The 22,157-nt window shown below is 34.5% G+C and overlaps 1 protein-coding gene across 1 annotated transcript; it reads right to left on the bottom strand.

Moving 5' to 3' along the window:
• Nucleotides 1-3,018: 3,018 nt before the first annotated feature.
• Nucleotides 3,019-20,645, bottom strand: LOC107713856 (E3 ubiquitin-protein ligase pellino homolog 1-like). Its single transcript, XM_016519495.1, has 5 exons — nucleotides 20,376-20,645; nucleotides 14,271-14,400; nucleotides 14,088-14,189; nucleotides 10,633-10,830; nucleotides 3,019-3,294 (listed from the first exon to the last, which is right to left on the bottom strand). Exons 1-5 carry the CDS (start codon nucleotides 20,447-20,449, stop codon nucleotides 3,019-3,021), a joined length of 780 nt encoding a protein of 259 aa, XP_016374981.1. The 5' UTR covers nucleotides 20,450-20,645.
• Nucleotides 20,646-22,157: the final 1,512 nt, after the last annotated feature.

The following is a 22,157-nucleotide window of genomic DNA, read 5'->3' as shown; positions in this document are numbered from 1 at the left end:
ACTCTTAAGAATTATTTGTTCGTGTATTGGACAGTGTTGCCAACTAGTTTTCAGGGGAACTTGCTAAAGGAAGGTTGATTTTTAATTTTTTAACATTTTCATATTTCAATGAAATTTCAGGAATTATACCACAAAAAATACTCAAAATGTTTTTCCACAGATTCTTAGTATACTCACAATACCAAAATAAATGAGACAAATCTTCAGTTTGGAGACCACAGAAGGAGCAATTTACATCAAAATCCTCAGAAATAAACCTAAGGTTGATTTGTTGCTAAAAGTTGCTAAATGACGTTGTGACGTCATTGCGTAATCACGACGCAAAATTGTGTCACTACATTAAATCTCAGCAAAAAAATATTTTATGTCCATTTAGATTCGTTCGTAAAATAATATAAATGCATAATATACTATTAAAATTTAAATAACTATTTTATTAAATACATTGAATTTTTGAAAACGTACACATTTTTGAACTATTACAATTTAAGTTTTTTTTTTGTTAGCTAGTAAACTAGTAAAACTATACACATTCTGAACAATTATATTTTTAAGCAGTGTATTAGTAGTTAGTTAGTGTGCTACACTATAAGAAATCTACTATGTTGTTATTATGAAGGAATTTTCCGTATTGATTTTTCCAGTTTTTGTTTTTTTACCTGCATTTTTAATTACACATTGTATTTTGTATTTTCGGGTTACAGGGTTACAACGGATAATAAAAATTACTAGTACCTTTTCCATTTTTCTAGAAAATGTTCTTACTTACCTGATCAACAATTGCAAGTACAAGCTACTAACAAAATGTATCATAAATGAACAATTATTAATCACTAAATTATTTATTATGATTATTATTATTATTAAATTGAACGATTGCAAATAGCAGCTAAATTAATTGACGTGATGTGTATCTTTGGTTTTCTCTTGTGTAGTTTAGATGGTAAATGTGTGCCTTTTTATCGTTTGAGCCACTTATCAAAAGTTGCTAAAAGTCGCCAAATAAATTTTAAAAATGGCTAAATTTGTTTCTAGGTGCTTTTGGAAGAAAAAGTTGTTAGGGTAGTCTGAAAAGTTGCTATATGTTTACTTTATCAATACAATTAATATGAAAATACATATTTTTATGGAATAGAATATTGAATTCTATACAGAATTTGTATTGCCGTAGAATCTTTATTTCCTGTGCAATTTAAACGAGTAAAGATCAAAAAATTAAACTGCATTAGTGGTAAGTAAATTTATAAAATAATTCACTTTGGTCAAACAAATTTCAGTGTAACTTACTAAATTAAATACGGATAAATGTCTGTATAGATGACAATTCTGTCATTTTTACTCGCGTATCGTTTCAAACCTGCATTACTTGCTTGTTTTCCATGGAACACAAAAGGTGAAATTTGAAAGAATGTTCCAGTTTGTTCTTTCCATGCAATTGCATTCAATAAAGCCCATATAAAGCTCATATAAAGCCCATATAAAGCCCATATAAAGCTCATATAAAGCCCAATAAAGTCCGTCCAATGGTCGTCATGTAATGATGATTAAACAGCGTCCTCTAGTGGTGAGCCCATGCAATCTCATTCTATTAGCGTCTAAAGCCCATATAAAGCTCATATAAAGCCCATATAAAGCCCATATAAAGCTCATATAAAGCCCATATAAAGCCCATATAAAGCTCATATAAAGCTCATATAAAGCTCATATAAAGCTCATATAAAGCCCATATAAAGCCCATATAAAGCTCATATAAAGCTCATATAAAGCCCATATAAAGTCCGTCCAATGGTCGTCATGTAATGATTAAACAGCGTCCTCTAGTGGTGAACCCATGCAATCTCATTCTATTAGCGTCTACTCAATGCAAACTAATATACAGGAGTTCTGCAGGTGTTAAGAAGGTAAATCTAAGACTTTGTAAGAGATAAATTGAATGGAACACAATGTCAATATTTTCTCTAAAGGTATAATCAATGCTTTAAAGCTTAAAAAAAACCACGACTTCCAATAGATCTCCATTACATTTTCATTCATTTAGCAAAAAAACGAATAAATCAAAAGTGCATGGAATATGCGTGCTTCCAAACACTATAATATGAAAATAACTTTTACTGTACCTTGATCACACTGCAAAAAAAAAAAAAAAAGTGCTGTTCTTCCTCAGTATTTTTTGTCTTGTATTCCAGAACAAATATCTAAACATCTTCAAATCAAGATGCATTTACTGGAGAAGCGAAATGACAAGAAGTCTCATTTGATGAAAAACTGATCAAAATGAAGTGAGTTTACCATTAAAACTAAAATCTGCCAACGGGCTCAGAAAAATCAACTTGATTTAAAGCAAAAACAGGTTTTCATTTCTATTTACAGATATTTTGTTCTCATTTTAAGCAAAAACTCACTTCATTTTGTTCAGTTTCTCAGAAAACAAAACTTGATGTCTTAATTCTGCGTCTCCAGTAAGTGTATCTTGATTTAAGGATGTTTAGATTATTTTTTTTTCTTTCTGGAAAACAAGATAAAAATACAGAGTAATGCATTCATGCAATGCATTTTTTTGTTGTTGTTGCAGTGCATGCAACATTTAATGCAAATGACTTTAAGACTTCAGACCTTTCTAAGGCCTCATTTAGTGAATATAAATGTAAAGAATGAAAGCGAAACAGTCTGTCTGTATGCAAAGATCACTTTTATTCATGTCATGATTTGTGATTGTCAGTGCACCTTGAGTTTAAGCATCAGTTTGGATCGGTCCGCTGTGAGAAAGCAGCCGGTCGTACAGGTTTAAGTGCATTGTGGCAGTGGTAAGGTCAAAGGTCAGGACTCTTGTCTGAGATCGAGGTTTTATTCAGTGGGTCAAACACAAGGTGCAGCATCTTCACATCTCATTCCAAAGGAACAAAAACGACAACAATCCAAGTTTTTCACGCCATCCAGTGTGGGGACTACATCATACAAAAGTCCTACGAAGCAAACACACAGTCCTTCAGGGAGAACGCGACCGATCCTGTCTGCGCTTTACTGAACGATATCCAACCGTTTGAGCTGGAAATGCCATTCCCGTTGACCTCCGAGAGAGAAAAACCCTGTGGACGGCGATGCAGGCACACGTTTGGACACTCCTAACCACGCTTGTAAACTTGGACTAGTGTAAACCTGAGCTGACCCGTCGCCAGGTCGAGAATGAGTGGAACAGCATTCACTGGAGCTCGCTCGGAAGACGCAGAGACACAGAGTTGGATTTCCTGCTACAAAACGCCACGGATCGTCCGTTTGAAGCATAGATTGCGATGTCTAAGGAACACAGGCTTTCTCAGTCTCAGAGAACTACAGTAGTCAACATCTGGATCAAAACCTTTCATCAAAGTTGTCCTAAAACCTAAAAGCGGTCTTGTCTTGTCTTAACTTTTTCTGATCCACTTCTGAGGGGAGCTGCAATTCCAGAGGAAAGCAACAGATCACCCAAAAAATGAAAATAACGATGCACCGCGAGCCGGTTGAAAATCGATTCAAATATGTGACGATTCAAATCGGTCGAGATGCTAAACGGATCGCGATACAATTGGGGTTGTGAGTTTCTATGCACGCATCTCTGAGGAGATCTGACTGTCTTTAGAAAAGTTTAGATGGTATTTTCTTTTCATCTTGCCTCTTGTAGTGTAGCGCAGCGCTGCTTTGTTTACAGCGATAATCAAGGAAACGCTGTATCGCTGCTGTTCCGTAAGCGCCACCTGCTGGCAGAGTGAATTTGTGCTCTAAACCAGCCCGTCTGCTGTTTCGGTTTCGTTTAGATGTTTTATGTAGTATAGTTTCACAACACTAAAGTCAAGATTCTGCTTCAAATTCCAGAATTATACGGTCTAATCTAGATCAAAAACTGCTCACGCTGCATGCATGCAGCTTCTTTGTTTGGATCGTGATTAAATTCAAGTTTAAAATATTAAAATACAGTGGTTGCCTCTAATTTTAAATGGAAAGAGCACAAAGCCTTAATTTGTTTATATGAACATATTTCTTTTATTTGTGTTATATATGTATTTGATTTGTTTTTTTTTTAAACTTCAATTTAGTTTTGTTATTTGACATATTTCAGTTTCACAAAGAGATGTGCAGCATTTTGTCCACGCAATTATAAAAGGAGACCTTTTCAATTATAATGTGTCTTAAATCTCATTATTGTGAATCGTATTGCATCGTGAGTTAAGTGCATCATTACGTCCCTACCGTTAGTCGATCTTCACGCAGCTCTTTTCTATGCGATGACGGTTAAAATCAGTGGCATTTTAGTGTTAATGACGTTAAACGTGGTGCAATGCACCAATGCAGCATTTTTAATATGAATATGATTTGTGGAGATTCAGTGCATAGTGACTTAAAGCATCATATCATTTGAAATATAGCGCATATGGATTTTTTTGTCTTCGTCTTTGCATGTAAAAGAGCTGCATCACTTCAAAATGTTCCTTTTATTTTTTCCCCACACATACAGTAAATGCCAGTTAATTTCTAGGTAATCTGTTGCAGAGGTCTGAGAATGCAAGAAACTGGCGACTGCAACGAAGCGTTCCTTGACTCTCGTAATGTCAAGGAAATGCGACGATTTAGAACTAGTGAAAAGTAATCCAAACGGCTTACGGTCGCTTCATCGGCCTGCAAAAAAAATACGGTCATAAACTGAGGTGTCTTCTACAGCTTGTGAGGTAAAGTAGAGCTATTCTGTCTCTAAACCCTGCGATACAAAGCTTTGTCAAGTGCTTAGCTTATAATACTCAGAGATGCACAGTGCGAGGTGTGCAGGCATACGTGTAACGATTATCATCCAAACACCAGTCCGTGTCATCCTTCTGGTGATGCTTTATACAGAGCTTTCATCAATAAAATTTTTACACTGGACTTTTAATTAAAAGTAGTTCACCCAAAAATGAAAATGTGCTGAAAATTCACCATCAAGATTAGGATGAGTTTACATCAAAATCCAGCCACATATTTGTTTAGAGCTGTTTAAACGCTGCTTGATCTGTGCAGATTTCTCTCCTGATTCACACGTTCTCACTGGAGGAAGAGTTATTATGGATTATTATCCAGCTAACAGGGAATGTTCTCAGAACGTTATGAACAAACATTACTCCAGTAACATTAACAGAACATTCATTCAAAGATATCTGGTCTGTTCTCAAAATGTTATTTATACATTGTTCATGTAATGTTTTTTCCTGAAGCGTTTTAGCTGAACATTCATCTAACATTTTTTTAAATGTTGCAACTTGTTTCAGAACATTCGGAGAACATTCAAATGTAACGTTTCCATGTCGGCAAAATGATACAATGGAATGTTCCCTTAACATTCATATAATTAAGAAAAAAATGCTTTTAAAATATTTTAAAAACTTGGTGTTTTGAATGTTTAGTAACATTTCATAACTTAATGAAAAGTTTAACAAAACGTTCTTAGATTTTTTTTTCTAAGCAACGGTTTGAAGTTAAAAGCGTCTTAATGCTGGATTTGTTTCAGCTTTTGTCTTCTCCAGATGTTAACTGATGGACTGGAGTGCTGTGGATTACTTGTGGATTATTGTGATGTTTTTATCAGCTGTTTGGACTCATTCTGACGGCACCCATTCACTGCAGAGCATCCATTGCTGAGACACTGATGCAATGCTACATTTCTACAAACCTGATGAAGAAACAAACTCATCCTGATCTCTGATGAACTGAGGGTGAGCACATTTTCATTTTGGGGTGAAACATTCCTTTAAAAGTTGTGACAGCTAACTGCAACAATTTTTCTACATTGCACTAATTTGCATGCTGAAACAATCAGAAGAAGAAGAATCTAAAACCAAAGGAAAAGAACAAGAAAACAAACCCAGGTTGAGCTAAAGGAAGGGAAGCACACGGCTCGAACCGCTTCATCTTGATTCTACAGGGTTTATTGCGTTGTAATAAAGATTCTGTACTTTCTAGTGTGTGCCGTGTGAGATGCTGAGGTTCGGTCTGCACTGAGAGAGCGCTGGAGGCCGTAGAGGGGTGAAAGGAGTCAGGAATCTCTAATCGAGTTCGCTTCGGTCCAGTTTGTGTTGACTGTGATTAGCGACCTTCAGCAGACGAGCTCGGGACTGTGTTACAAACCAATGCTGCCTTCAAGTGCTGCTGATGGAAATTACAGTTAGTGATACTCATCGGCCAAATGCATTCGTCCCTGATAAACACTGGACGCTTTTTAGCACTAGATCAGCAAAACAACACTTATGATTCGCCACACTATACATTAGCATTCGGTTTGATTTTTCAAAAGTCTCTTCTGCTCACCAAAAATAATAATATTATGAAATAGTACAATAGTAATAAATAGTAATAAATATTTTCATATTATTAATAATAATAATTATTATTATTTTTATTGTATTATTAATTAAATAACTTTTAAATAAACTTTTAAATTTTATTATTAATTAATTAAACTTTTTTCAATTTTATTATTAATTCATGTTTATCAGAAAAATCGCAGTTACATTTCCCCCCACATCATGCAGTCTGACAACAGAATGTTATGTGTTACATTTAAACAACTTATTTCTCCAAAATCTGTCTTTCTCCGTTCACTGCAGATCTTCAACTCAAACGGTGGATATAAACAGGAACTAATCGGCTGAATAAATCACATCTGAATGAGGCTTTCACAGATCTCCCATCATTCAGAAAGCTTTCACTGCAGCTGTAAATCACATTAAGAGTGCGGAAGCGCGCAAGCTCACAAAGTCATTACGTGCCGTTGTGATTACGAGTGTTGAGTGCATGTGGTTATTATTAGGTCAACACATCATTTAACTGCATTACAACACGTGTGCTTAGAAACACTCAGGATTTAAAGCTCCGCAGACGGACTGTTTCACAGCATATTCAGTCTAGAGCCGCACGATTCTGGATAAACTGCGAATCGCGATTTTTTTTTGTCTCAAACAGAGATCACGATTCTGAACTAAACTAAATAATGTGACAAAATATGAATTGCTGCAGTGTTTAGTTAATTTATGAATGATAAAACATTTTAATATACATGCATTTAAAATATAATATATTTAATACACCAATTTTTTATATAAAAAAGTGGTTTGAGTGAATTATTCAATGACTCACTCGTAAATAATTCACTTGTTTCATCACTGGATGATAGGGCTGGGTTTTGACACAAATTTCACGATTTGATTCGATTAAATATTTTGGATATATATCAGGTACACATGCCCAATTTTCTTAAGGAAAAAAATACTCTTAACTAATGCTGTCAAATATGCATGAGAGTCAGTTGGTACAACATTACTATAATATTGAAGGTTAAAACTGACTGATTTTTTAGGCTATACAACTGCTTAAATTACACTTCATGAAGTTTTCATAATAAAAGTTACAATTACATAATAACGGTAAAACATTATAATGAATGTTATATGGTGCATATATTTAGCAAAATGCCCCTCTCTACAGTTTATTTTTCTGGTCACCGAATATGTTTTTCTGAGGTAAATGTGACGTTACATTGTTTACAAGCCGTTATATTGACGTCTTTGCGCGGCTGAAACACTGATTGAGCGATTACATGAGACAGGGTACGGATTGTAAAGTTGTACTCTTTCTTTTAACTTGCCTTCAGATGTTTAGTCATGTTTATTTCTGTCACTCACTCATTAGACACTTGCCGTCTAGTTGTAGCCAATACTTTTGTGCGTTTTAAATATCCTGTGCATAGCGCGATCGTCTTTTACATCATGAGATTTTGGCCAAATGTATTAAACACAAGAAAAACTGAGCGCCAATATAGCTACAAAAAAAACTTTCTAACCTGTAAGTTGATGAAAACGTAATGCGATGAACTTGCTGCTTCAGATGCGGCCGTCACTGATCTCCGTCATTCGCTTGTCAAAATCCAACTCCATTTGAGCATGATTTTCATAATTTAAGTGCAAGTGTCTGATCATATATAAAGCCAAAATATCAACTCTAAAGACTATAGAATTATATAATAAGGGACTTTGACCAACTCTGACGATGTTTATAGTTGTTAAAAAAAATAAAAATACCTTCCCCCCATTCTATCTATCTTTATTTATTTTTTATTTTTTGCTATATTTCAGTGCTTAGTGGTGTGCCGTTACTTAAACTGTGCCACGGCAGAAAAAAGGTTGGGAAACACTGCCATACACATCAATGTTTATATCTGAACTATAAACTTTCATCCCAGTATTTCTGTGATAACATGAATGAGAAATAATAGTGTGTAGTTGAAAAGAGAGTTTGTGAAGCTGTTTCATGGTAAATGTCTGCTCTCTGTGTCAGATTTGAATGTTCCGGGATGATTTTTTTCAAAGGTTCACAATTGTTAATTTTGTCTGACAGTAGTTAAATTTATGAAAGTGTTTAAAGAAGATAACGTCTCTATGAAAGCTTGTTTTGCCACAGAATATAAAAAATATAACTTTTTAACTTTAACTTTTTATTCTCTGAATTCTGAGTTTAAGTGTCGCAATTCTGTTTTTTGGTTTTTTTTACGCCACGGAATAAAAACAAAAAAATGTAACTGGGACTTTTTATCTCACAATTCTGCCTTTTGCTTTGTAATTTTAATTTAATATATCACACAATTCAAGCTTTTTTCTTAGAACTGCGAGATATAAAGTCAGAATTGTGAGGAATAAGCTTTACACCTCGAAATACTGACTTTTTCCTCAGAAAAATCTCGTAAATTGGTAATTGTGGCTTTTTAATCTCACAGCTTCTATATCTCACAATTCTGACTTTATATCTCGCAATTCTGACTTTTTTCCACAGAATTGTGAGAAAAAAAAGTCTGAATTGTGAGCTAAAGCATTTTATGGCAGAAACAAGCTTCCATACTAGTATTTTTGGATGCTGACAGTCCAACAGGTAAAGAACAGCATGAAAGTCAGCTGTATATTATTAAAGTCAGCATGAAATGACAAATAACCCCGTCGGTTTTCTAAATGCATATCATAGATTTTATAGTGAGCAATTCCTGCGTGCATAATTTCATTTTATAAAAATGTCATCAATAATCAGAATGTCATAACTGGATCTCTCTTAAAGCGCTTAGAATAAACAGACGATATCGTTTGCTGGTGTGGACACTAATATTTTTATCGTTATCTTTATCGTTATCGTTCTTGGTGTGAATGGGGCTTTAAGCTCCACCCCTCCAGCTCAAGCTCATCTGCATAGAAAGCCACGCCCACATCTTTACATCCAATCAACAACCGATGCACAGAACCAAGTTCCCGCCCTACATTTTTTCTTTATCGCTAATCCGTTACACTCTGATGTACATCGCAACATGGAAGAAAAGATCTGTCGCTACTTCAGTTTCAGCGTGACTTTAAAAACACATTTTTTAAACATAAAAGCTATGGACCTTTTTCACATTTCCGGGTTTCTCAGCAGCGGAAGTCGTCATAGTTGGGTTAACTTCAACAGCAGTGAATAGGAGAATACCACAAATATATATTTTTTGCATTCCCATTTGCTCAAAATGTATTAATAGGCTATTAAACCTTTTTAACATTATTAAAAGTGCATACTGAGTGACTGATATCATCTTTGCTATGGAATACGCTTGTTGGTTTGCATTGAATTCACAGTTTTGACGCACATGTTTGCTTTAATTTATTTTCAAGATCTGATATATATATATATATATGGCTATATATGATATTCAAACTCACATTAGACATTAGACACATTTAACTTTGAATAAAGTACATAATCACCGCAACGTTGCAGAAATAGAAACCATTTCTAAAATAGAAATTCTCCACATATAGCGCGATCTGATCCCTAAACACGTTTTGTCCACTTTTAAGGCATCGTGAGTTCATGTTTTACTGCAGAAGCCGACAAGCGCCTTGTTGTTTTTGAACAGAAGCCGATAAGTCCATTCTAGCGAATCAGCGCGCTGTATTCAGGTCAGGTGACAAGGCTACTTTCACTCTGAAAAGACGTGCTAGCTGAGAGGAGTCTCGTCAAAGCTGACTAAAAGTGATCGAGGATCATTTCGACGAACTTGATGAACCTGTGATATCATCTTCAGGGCGAAAAAGGAAAATAAAAGCTGAAAGGTTTTCACGGAAGCTTGTAAAAGCAGCGCGTTACAATGGAGAGGGAAAAGCTGCGTGTAATCACATCCATACGGTTTATGATCACAACAACAACGTTTGTCAGGTGTCTATATTATCATCTGAGGAGATTACAAAGATTAAACCAGTGTTTTTTTAAACTCTAAAACATGAAATGTGGAGTTATCTGCTTTTGCTATAAAACAAACTTTTAATATGTAAAAAAAAAACATACTTTCAATTAACTTTAATTTAGTAAATTACCTGTATTTGTTTAGGTTATTATTACTTAATCAAAACAACCCAACTGTAGTTTGATTGATATTACTTGGAATGCGCAAAAAAAAAATTTATCGGTTATCGGTTTTTGCAAATGAACTCTTCAAATATACCCCGTGCTACTTATGACTGGTTTTGTGCTCCAGGGTCATGGTTACATATTTTAACGATATTATTATTTCTACTAATAAATGGCGGCCCCCCTGCAAACCCCTGCTGTGATACTGACCCCGAGGAAGATGTTCTTGGAGGAGTCGAAGCCGGCGGCGTAGATGCGGGCGGTGTAGGGCGGGTTTCGGTCGCAGACGATCCTGCAGGCGAAGCGGGAGATGGTGCTGGGCGCCGAGGATGAGTCTTCGCTCTCCTGGGATCCTCCTGGAGTGTCTGTCACCACGAAGTCTATGGGGCTCTCGGTGGAGCGGCCGATCTGCAGAAGATCAATCACACACGTCTCATGTTTATATTAGGGACTGCTCAGTTTGACCCAGGAGTCAGTGTTGGGAAGGTTACTTTGGAAATGTAACAGGTTACTAAAATGTAACTATTTCAGTTACTTTATTTAAACTGATTACTTCTCTAAATTTCAATTGTTTTCAACTATTAATCATTTTCAAACATGTAAAGCAGGCAGAGTTAACCTTACAGTAGTATTCAACACTGATTACGGTCAAAATCCTTCATTACTTTAATTAAGATTATAATAATTAAATTTTAAAGCACAGCCACCACAAAATCAGACTTTAGCACTTCTTCTTACTAGGAGGTTAAATACAGATTTAAAACCAAAACAAGATATAGTTTAATAGCTATGATACTGTTTTTGAAAGCAAATCTTGCATAGCTATGACTGGAAACACTGGCATCTAACAATGGCTTGGAAAAAACAGTTCATCTTAAAAAATAAAGCATATACATAAACATAAATGCATTGACTCAAATAAATGTACTCGGCATAAATCTTTATCTGTTCATGCATGTGAATTTTCCTGGAAATCAAACCATGATGTTGCGTCATGCTCTACCACTTGAGCTTCTAGAAAACACACACATGCACAAAAATAATAATAATAATAATAATAATACAAAAATAATTTAAGAAACTTAAAAAAAAAATTTTCATTTAAAAATAATAAACATGAAAAATATTTAAAATACAGTTTAAAATAGTCACAATTAAATGTTTAGAAAATATTTGTTAAATACAATTTTAAAAATCATGTTCTTAATAGTATTTTTTCAGTATTACTATACATTATTATTTATATACACATATGATTTATATACTATTATAGTTTTTGTTAATATTTTGAATTAGCGTTTATTTTCAGTTATTTTAATTTCAGTTTAATTTTTTGTTTAGTTTTTATTTTGGGTTTAGTTTTACTAGTAATTTTAGTGCTTAAACTTAAACTCAATTTTACAAATTTTAATTTGTAAAAGTTTTTTCTATGTAATATTTTGTATTTTATTTTATTTCAGCTTTATTTCAATTAACAAAAACGTTTTTAATCTCAAATCTCGCCCTGAATCTAAAACTAATTAATATATATTTTTTTATTTTGGTAATGCGTGGGAAATATGATCATTTACTAAAACAATTTTTTTAATTTAATGTTTACTAAAACAATGTTTTAATCTGAGGGAATTGTTAAGGTCATTGCACACTGAATCTGAAACTTTCGTCCGTCACTATTCAATTTTTATTCAATAATTCAATTTAGCGCTTTTCACAATCCAAATCGTTGCAAAGCAGCTTTACAGAAAATTGTACGTTTCTACATTATATTTAGGAGTAGGTTATTAGTGGTGACTACGGCAGAAATGTACAGTAAAAATCATGCAGTTAGTTACAAATTACACGTAATCAAACAGACGGTGAACACTATTAACTGCAATGATTATATGTTGCAATTAAACTTTGCGATTCGTTTAAATTTGAGAGGTGTTTTGACAATTCAGAGCCACCGTAGAAGAACTCTCCTTACTCTCTACGCAATCTCAGGACTTTTTAAACAAGAAGAAGAAAGAGGAATTGTTTCAATTTGTTTTGTGAATTTTTTCCGCAACGGATTAATTAATACGCGTCGGACTCAGTGTGCAAGGTTTCTGTGCGTGACGAATTTTTAGGATGACGAATATGAAAAAATTTCCGGACTCGGTGTGCAATGACTTTAATGTTTTTTAAAAACTGATTTTTGTGCTTTGTTTGCTTTTTCATAATTTTTTCAATTGAAATAGTATTTCAACATTTACTGAATTCAGTTCACTATTTATTTATTGCGTTTTGCAGCATATACTCACACAGACATTTGCGTGATTCACATTAAGGCATATATATAAATAAATAGATATAAACAATAATTTAATACTGATAAATCTAATTAAAATATCCAGTCTAACTGACCATCAATGAAGAAGATTTTAAGAACTCAATTGCCTGGGAAATAAATGATACTTTTAACCTATTTTTTGAACATCTAGGAACACAATATCGTCGACCTGATGGTAACAATTCAAAGGTATACGATAAAGGATGCCTCTTATCCTTCACAATTATGTTAGCCTTATTTAACACTCTTTCTAAATACATACTCTCTATGCTCTCTAATTTTGTTCCTAACAATTTACTTACTGTTAATGACCTCTTCTGGGCCTCAGAAGCATTACCAAACCAGCAGATCACACAAAATGTCATAATGCTTTCAATAAAAGCCCCATAAAACATCAACAGCATTCTGCTATCGACATTAAAAGACAGTAATTTCTTTAAGAAGTGCATTCTCTGTTGTAGCTTACAGTCCATGCATCCCACCCAATGGAGTTTATTGTACAACATTATACCAAGGTATTTATATATGTGTCCCTGCAGCACAAAAGCAGTGTTAAGTCGCTGGGGTATATTTGTAGCAATAGCCAACAATACATTGTATGGGTCAAAATTATAGATTTTTTTTAATGCCAAAAATCATTAGGATATTAAGTAAAGATCATGTTCCATGAAGATATTTTGTAAATGTCCTACCGTAAATATATTAAAACTTAATTTTTGATTAGTAATATGCATTGCTAAGAACTTCATTTGGACAACTTTAAAGATGATTTTCTCAATATTTAGATTTTTTTGCACCCTCAGATTCCAGATTTTCAAATAGTTGTATCTCGACCAAATATTGTCCGATCCTAACAAACCATACATCAATGGACAGCTTATTTATAAAGCTTTCAGAGGATGTATAAATCTCAATTTCACAAAATTGACCCTTATGACTGGTTTTGTGCTCCAGGGTCACAATTTGTTACTAACTGAATTTGCTTCCCATTAATTAATGTAAGTTGGGTTACACTTTGCTCTTTCTCTCTAAAATCGATAACCATCTCCTTAGCTTTAGAGATATTTAAGAGGAGATCTGAATTTTCGCACCAATTTAAAATCTAAAACAGGCCCATGTTCTTCCTCCCCATCATGTAAAAGGCTCACTAAACAGTATCATCTGCATACTTTACAATATGTCTGTCATTAAAAGAACTCACACAAGAATGTGTATATATACTAAGATAAATAATAACGGTGATAATACACATCCCTGGGGAGCTCCGACCGAAGTGATCATTTTATCTGAACTAGATGCTCCTATTTTAACCTGCTGGATTCTGAAACTAAGAAAACTGATCGGTGTGTTTGACCTGGAACATGTCGGTGTTGTTATCGTGGCAGTACTCCACCACAACCGTCTGGTTCCTGGAGAGGGTGAAGGAGATGCTGTGCTGCCCCCTGCTGTTCACCGCCTGCAACGAAAGGTCAGACGCAGCGTCACTATCCCACAATGCACCGCGTGCAATGCACTAAAGCGTGAAGGAAGCATGCACCTTGCTGTCCTGTGGGTTGCTGAGGATGTGCACGGCGCTGGGCTTGACGCCGTTCGCTTTGGCCCTTCTGTAAAGAGCGAAGCGACTCCTCTTGCGACCGCGGTCTCCTCCGGGAAGAGAGCCATTATACCTGCAACACAGCAGCACAGACGCTAAACACTGGAGAACAACCTGCTTTACAGCATTATAGCATAGAATGAGTAACCTTATAAAACAGATAGTTCCGGTCCTTGATTCTGATTGGGTTTGGTGGAAGAATACTGTTTTCATTAATATCATTACACTTTATTTGCTCTGTTTTATTTTGTGAAACCGTACTACGTATATGGAATAACCGTTTTATAAAAGCAATAATCCCCGTGAAGCCGTGGTTTATAGTGAATTTATAACAGTTAACAATATAAAAATATAAAACTCAAATCAAAGCATCACACGATTGATTCATCAATCAAATGAATGTTCACATTATGAACAAACTAAAGATAAACTAATATTATAAAAAAAACAAATGACTGATTCAGACTGATTCTGATCGAATTTGCAGTTTTGCGTTTATCATCTAAAACAAACAAAAAAAAATTTACAAAAAAATGCATCATTTATATTTTACATGTTTATATATAGTTTTTCATTTATATTTTTATTTTCGTTATTCATGGTGCAACCAAACAAAAATGTATTTTGCTGTATTTTATGTACATGAGCATGCATATTTTATATTTTACATTTTATATTTTACATATTTTTAGGGTGTTATTGCCTTCTCTGTTTTTTACTAAAGCACAGTCATTTAAACTTCTGATATGATGTGTTATGGTGTTTTTCAGAGCTCAATAATGTCTGTCCACAGCAGCATCTCTTTTCATGCTCTATAGAGGAAAGATCAACATGAGGGTGAGTAAATGACAGATCGCTCAATTATGATTGAATAAAGAGTCGTCATGAACAGATTCACTCTAATAAATCAGCAGACATTCACTCCAGATTGTGAGCCAAGCGCAGAACGAACCCAGATCAAACCCTCAGACCAGGTGCCAGATTAGGACTGGAAGTGCTGGAAACTCCAGATTTGAGGATATCGAGAGGAAATCGCATGCATGTGACGTCCATAATAAGTCCAGGAGACGGCGCACTGGAGAAAGACGCTTTTGTTCACATGCACTCACAGCTGCGCTTGCACTGACGCCCGTTTACAGAAACCCAGCGCTTTAGTGCATTTTAGTGCATATGCACATATCACACCAATTCTGCTGTTAAACAAGCCAGAGCATCCAGAGGAGCGAGTGCTGCAAACAACGCATCGACTGCATCCACAGCGGTCAAAGTGCCACTTCAGCACTGCACACACACACACTCACAATGAAATATTCAAACACCTCTTCTTACTCTATATAGTGGCATTCTGACCTGACAGTGGGTTTCTGTTGAGATGCACCAATGCATGAGAATGTTGAGCCACAATGCACAGAACAATGACTTGCCATGTGCGTTGCTATGTGGTTGCCAGGGCGTTGCTATGTGGTTGCTAGGGCGGAGATGCACCAATGCATGAGAATGTTGAGCCACAATGCACAGAACAATGACTTGCCAGGGCGTTGCTATGTGGTTGCTAGGGCGTTGCTAAGTGGTTGCTAGGGCGTTGCTATGTGGTTGCCAGGGCGTTGCTATGTGGTTGCCAGGGCGTTGCTATGTGGTTGCTAGGGCGTTGCTATGTGGTTGCCAGGGCGTCGCTAAGTGGTTGCCAGGGCGTCTAAACTAGATTCGATTTATAAAAAAGAAAATGTGATGTGTGCATGTGCAAAACCAAGCAGCATAAAGCTACAGTAAGGTGCTCTTATTTGTTTTGAGCGTGTTGCTATGTGGTTGCCAGGGCGTTGCTAAGTGGTTGCCAGGGCGTTGCTATGTGGTTGCTAGGGCGTTGCTATGTGGTTGCAAGTATGTGGTTGCTAGGGTGTTGCTATGTGGTTGCCAGGGCGTTGCTATTTTGGTCCCTTGACTGGACCAAAAGTCAAGTCACTAATATAGCGCTTTATACAATGCAGATTAGGGATGCACGATATTGGATTTTTGCCGATATCTAATATGCCGATATAACTAATTTTGCCGATGCCGATATATTTCCTTTTGTTTTTAAACAACACAAAGTCTCTCCTCTGCAGAGATTCTAAACAATTTTTATTTATTTTTTGGTTAGTTTTTAACAAAAACGTATTTGTTAGAATTAAATAAACAATAATGACGTTCTTTTATAATGAGAGTACATTGAAAGCTTTGAAAATAATTATAAATCAACTATAAATCAATCATTTTATTTAAAGATTTAACATTTGTAGACGGTCTAAAGAAAAAGAGTTGTAAACATTCTGAAAATCTTTCAGAGCTCTTAATCTGTTTGAAAAAAAGAGACACATTAATAAATAAATCTGTATATATAAAATTATTTAATTTGCAAGTGTCATGTTTGTGATTTTTATTCATGTAAGCTATATCTTCTGACCTCTAAATCAAAACATACTCATGATTTTACGACATCAATTACTGCTTTATTTAATCAGAAATACAATCTTAATGTTATTGCCATTATCGGCCGATTCAGATAATATCGTGCATCCCTAATACAGATTGATTCAAAGCAGCTTCACAGAAATAAAACAGGATGTTTCCATCCCAAACTTAATGCGTAAAACTGGAATATCGCATAAAACACCTAAAATAAAGCATTCAATGAGTTTGAGACAACAAAACAGCTACTTCCTGTGAAACTAGCACCAAATATCAGAAAGAAAAATGGAAGTTTTGGCTCCTTTCTCATGCATAATAAGTGGCTCGCATTGCAGATGAAATGCAATAAACACATGTTATCTTGTATTTGGAGGGTGGGATATTCTGGGATGCCATTACGCCGACTTTGGCTCAGGCATTTCAGAACGACTAAACCAACGTTTCATATGCATGTTTAATGCGATCGGCCCGCTGGTTAGCAGTTCGTTATGATCTGTTGAGGCAAAGTCACATGACTTTTTGATGCACATCAAAGAATTTATTTGGTAAATCTGCTTCTATCATAGTTTACACGTATGACGACTTCTCAATTGAGTGCATAAGATTTTTATGCACATTTTAAGATTTGATGTGCATTTTGGCATTACCATCCAGCATTGAATGTGCAATATCACAAAATATGCATTAAAAAAATTGGGGATGGAAAATGTTGTAAATTCATCAAATATGAAATTAATTCAATTTCAGCTCTACAGAGCTGACAGCAGTGTCATTATTCAATGCAGTTCAAACAGCGTTGATTAAATTCAGTTCAATAACTGGGTCAAAATAATTGATTTAAGTTCTAAACTCTTAAAAATAAATGTTTCAAAAGTGATTTTTACAGTAAATAACCATTTTTTGGTTCCCAAAGAACCTTTCAGTGCTTACACTTTTATTAATAATGCTTCTTTATTGGCATTGATGGTTCCATTAAGAACCTTTAACATCCACGGAATCACTTTATAGTGAAAAATAAAGGGTTTCTTTTCATAACTGATCACTGAAAGGTTATTTGGCAAACCAAAAATTGTTCTTCTTCAATGGATTTACTCAGAAAAAGTGCAAGAACCACTTTTTTTCTTAGTGTGAGGAACATTTTAATCATTTAATAATCATCTTTTTCCACTATGAAGGACCTTATAAGGTTCCACGGATGTTATGAATGCCAATGAAGAAGCTTTATTTTGAAGAGTGTAGATGTGGCTCAGTTTGATCACTTAATAAAGTAATAATAATACAGATGCATGCTGTAGAAAACACAACTAATGATATTTTATAGACCGTTTCACTTCAAACTGCTCTCAAGGGGCATTATTAATTAATATTAATACAAAAGCAAAGCATAAACAACAACTAAATCCATCATGCATGCAGCCGTATGAAGTGCTCCTCACTCAGTTCTGGTTTTTGAGCAGATTATGTTGTAATTGCATGTTTAGTAGCATGTTGCTGGCGCATGATTTGAGCGTGTGCAGATCAGAGGAGTTCCTGATGTGACACAGACACATGTGGGTGGAAACATTTCACGCTCCGCTTAATAACACGCTCATATCTCAGAATGAGTCGTGGATCCGGGATATCTGGCCATCGTTCGGCCGATACCGGCGCCTGATTGGCTGATCCCTCAACCCAAATAACACATTTCCTAATCCAGCTTTCTAACAAAGCTGACATTGTTATACACTCTTAAAAAGGGGGTTTCACAGCAATGCCATTTTTGGTTCCTGCTTTCAGTGAAAAGTTCCAAAATGAGCCACGGAATATTTGTGAGACTGAACGATGAATATTTTTGATGAATTGCTCCTCTATTGTAAGTTGCTTTGGATAAAAGCATCTGCTAAATGCATTAGTGCAAGCATTCTGAGATTATCTGCTTACATTAAAAAAGACACACTTTTTGCATGCAGTAAATGTGAAATATAAAAAGTAGAAAGATTGAAACAGTGTTTTCTTGTAAAATGTACTTGTTTTATTTATAACATAAAAAAAATGTATAGTGTAATTTTATATTTTCTTTTTGTTATTATTATTATTATTATTATATTTTTGTCAGAACAAGGTACACTGAAAGCATTCAGTGATAGAAACAGATTGAATTGGATGTGAAATATTGAAAGAATGAAATTGTGTTTTCTTGTAAAACATACTCCAATCATTTTTGTTCTATTTACAATTTTGAAAAAAAAAATTCTACAATGTATGGACATGTTTGGTATCATAACACTAAACGTAATGCAATTTAACAAATATTGTGTAAAATAAGCATTCAGTTTCTTATACGCCTCGTTTTCGATCATCAAAAAGTTTTCATGTAAATATTAGTAATAATATAAATGTGATGTAAATATGCCATGCTAAAGATAAGATTTTATTTATTTACAATTTATGGACATGTTTGGTTTTCATTATCGTTGAATATCGTTAATTAAATGTTAGTGCATTTTTAATAAATACTGCGTAAAAACAGCATTCAATATGCTACACGTCTGGTTTTCTATCAGTATTAAATATTATTTTAATTTAAAAATATCGGTTGACTACAAGTGCTAGTTAATAAAGTTATTTAACATAATAATAGTAATAATGTAAATGTGCCATTATAAGGCTTAGATGTTCTGTGCATGCGTTTTTAAACATTTTTTTAAATTTATGGACGTTTGGTTTTTATTATCGTTTAATATCGTTAATTAAATGTTAGTGCATTTTTAATAAATACTGCGTAAAAACAGCATTCAATGCCCTAAACGTCTTATTTTCTATCATTAAATATATTTAAATTTAAATATCGGTGGACTACAAGTGCTAGTTAATAACGTTATTTAACATTATAATAGTAATAATGTAAATGTGCCATAATTTAAAAAATATATATATTAAAATATCGGTTGACTACAAGTGCTAGTTAATAACGTTATTTAACATTATAATAGTAATAATGTAAATGTGTCATAATAAGGCTTAGATGTTCTGTGCATGCGTTTTAAAAAAAAATTTAAATTTATGGACAGTAAGGTTTTTTTTTTTTTTTTTTTTTCAATTTATGGACGTTTGGTTTTTATTATCGTTGAATATCGTTAATTAAATGTTAGTGCATTTTTAATAAATACTGCATAAAAACAGCATTCAATGCCCTAAACATCTTGTTTTCTATCATTAAATATATTTAAATTTAAATATCGGTTGACTACAAGTGCTAGTTAACAACGTTATTTAACAATATAATAGTAATAATGCAAATGTGCCATAATTAAAAAAATATATATATTTAAATTTAAATATCGGTGGACTACTAGTGCTAGTTAATAACTTTATTGACAGGTTCACTCCCACTGGCCTCCTTCCTGAACACTAATGCGCTGGTTAACCACAACCACGATGACTAATGGAGATGCTAGTGATGTTAATAACAACACAAATAATGTATAGCCTAGTGTTTAATGTAAATGTGATGGAAATATGCTTTAAGTCGATAATCGGCATTATAGGTCAGATCAGAAGCCGATTAATTCATTCATTCAATTCTCGGTTACCATGAATCCGTAGTAAACGCGAATCACTCACCCGAGAATCACCAGTTCTCCGTATTTCACCGGATCTTTGGAGCGGTCGTGGTCGTGTTGGTTCGGTTGCAACATGGGACCGGCGCTCCGTTACTCCGGTCCGCGGATCGAGCCCTGGAATCCGCGCGAGCCTCTCAAACACACCGAGCGCTGGTTTAGACGGAAAACGCGCGTCAATCTCCGCACAGCGGCTGTCGCGAGCGCATGGCTCTTCCGTGACTCGTAAAACGTGAAAATCCGGACCGAATCCGTTCCTCTGCTCCAGAACTGAGCGAGCGGCGGCGGATCAAAGAGTGGCTCGCGGCGGAGTGGACCGTACCATGAGCGCGGCGGGGGAGACACGCAATAACACGTCTTTCATTTGACTTTCTTTCCGCGTCCGAGATAATTGTATATTATTGATTTTGTGGCATATCGTAGATTTGCGTCTTTATCTGAGAGCCTTGAAGGATTAAAGTGAAGTTTATGTTTTTATTCACGAATCTGAATCCCTCGCCCCCCCGCGTTGCGCTCAGTCACGTGTCCCGGATCGCTTTGAGCATTACGTCAGTGTAAAATTGTGTAAAACTGATGCTGAAGTCGAACATAATCGAATATGGATCATAGAGGAGACGCTAAACATAGCTTTAGAAGTGATGGAAGTGATGTAATGAAATATTTCAGTAGTCATGGGATCACAAAAAAAGAAAAAAAATGTAACAAATAGGCTACAAATGTAGCTTAATATATGTTAAAGAGGAAATACTCTAAACCAATGTTTCATTTCATAAAAGACTATTTAATTTTAGTGTTTAGTGCATTATTTAAACTATGTAAACTTGGTTCATGTGCTTTGTATAAAACAGAAATTTTTCTGCGTGGTTTTTATTTTCAATTGCATATAATAAAATAAAATGCCACTGTAAATAATATGCTTTTTATTTCAAAATTAAACTCAAATTAACTTATTTTTTGCTAGTTTTAATGAAGTTACCACTAATGCTATTTTAGTATCACTATTCATTTTTTTATTAATATTTTAAATCAGTTTTTATTTTTATATTTTCTGTTTTCATTTTGATTTTAGTTAATGTTTTGGTGTGTGTTTTATCATTTTTTTTGTAGTTTTTGTTTATATATATATATATATTAGTTTTACTTATTTTAGTATATTTAATGTATAAGTTGAACTAAATTAAAAAGAGAAATGTTGCCTTGACAGCTAGCTATATATATATATATATATATTTTTTTTTCAGTTAATGTTCATTTTATTTCAAGGAATGTTGTTTTTAGTTACCACGACACTTTTAATCCTGTCTTATCATTAATATAAACATCAAGTGGTTCTAATTACATTTTAAGAATTAATAACTGAAAATGATTAGTTACAGAACTGAGGCTGTGGGAAAAACCCAGAGGACCTCCTGCTTATAATTAAGGCATTATGTTTCAGATATTATGATAATAGTTGCCATATATGTTTTAAAGTTCCAGTGCATGATGGGAAGGTAAAAGTGTTTGTTCAAATGACTCCATTTGGAAAGTCAGGAGAACATTTGGACAAGTATGTGAGCAAAGCTCATCAAAACAGTGTCTTATTATTCTTCAGTTCATACAGAATAATAAACGGAGTCTATAGCATGTTTGCAGCATTCCATCAGCAGGAAGGAAGGAAGTACAGCTCAGGACGACTTCCTGTCTGATTGCTTGCTGCTTTAGAACAGAATAAACAGCAGTTCATCGCCACGGAAACAGAAGAAACAATTCCTGTGCTGTAGAGCGATCCACTCGTCCACTACTG

The sequence above is a fragment of the Sinocyclocheilus rhinocerous genome, unplaced genomic scaffold, assembly GCF_001515625.1.
Source record: "Sinocyclocheilus rhinocerous isolate Xijiao unplaced genomic scaffold, SAMN03320098_v1.1 scaffold2644, whole genome shotgun sequence".
In the NCBI taxonomy this organism is placed as follows: domain Eukaryota; kingdom Metazoa; phylum Chordata; class Actinopteri; order Cypriniformes; family Cyprinidae; genus Sinocyclocheilus; species Sinocyclocheilus rhinocerous.
Note: the sequence above shows the minus strand (reverse complement) of the source record. Positions and strands in the feature narration are given on the sequence as shown.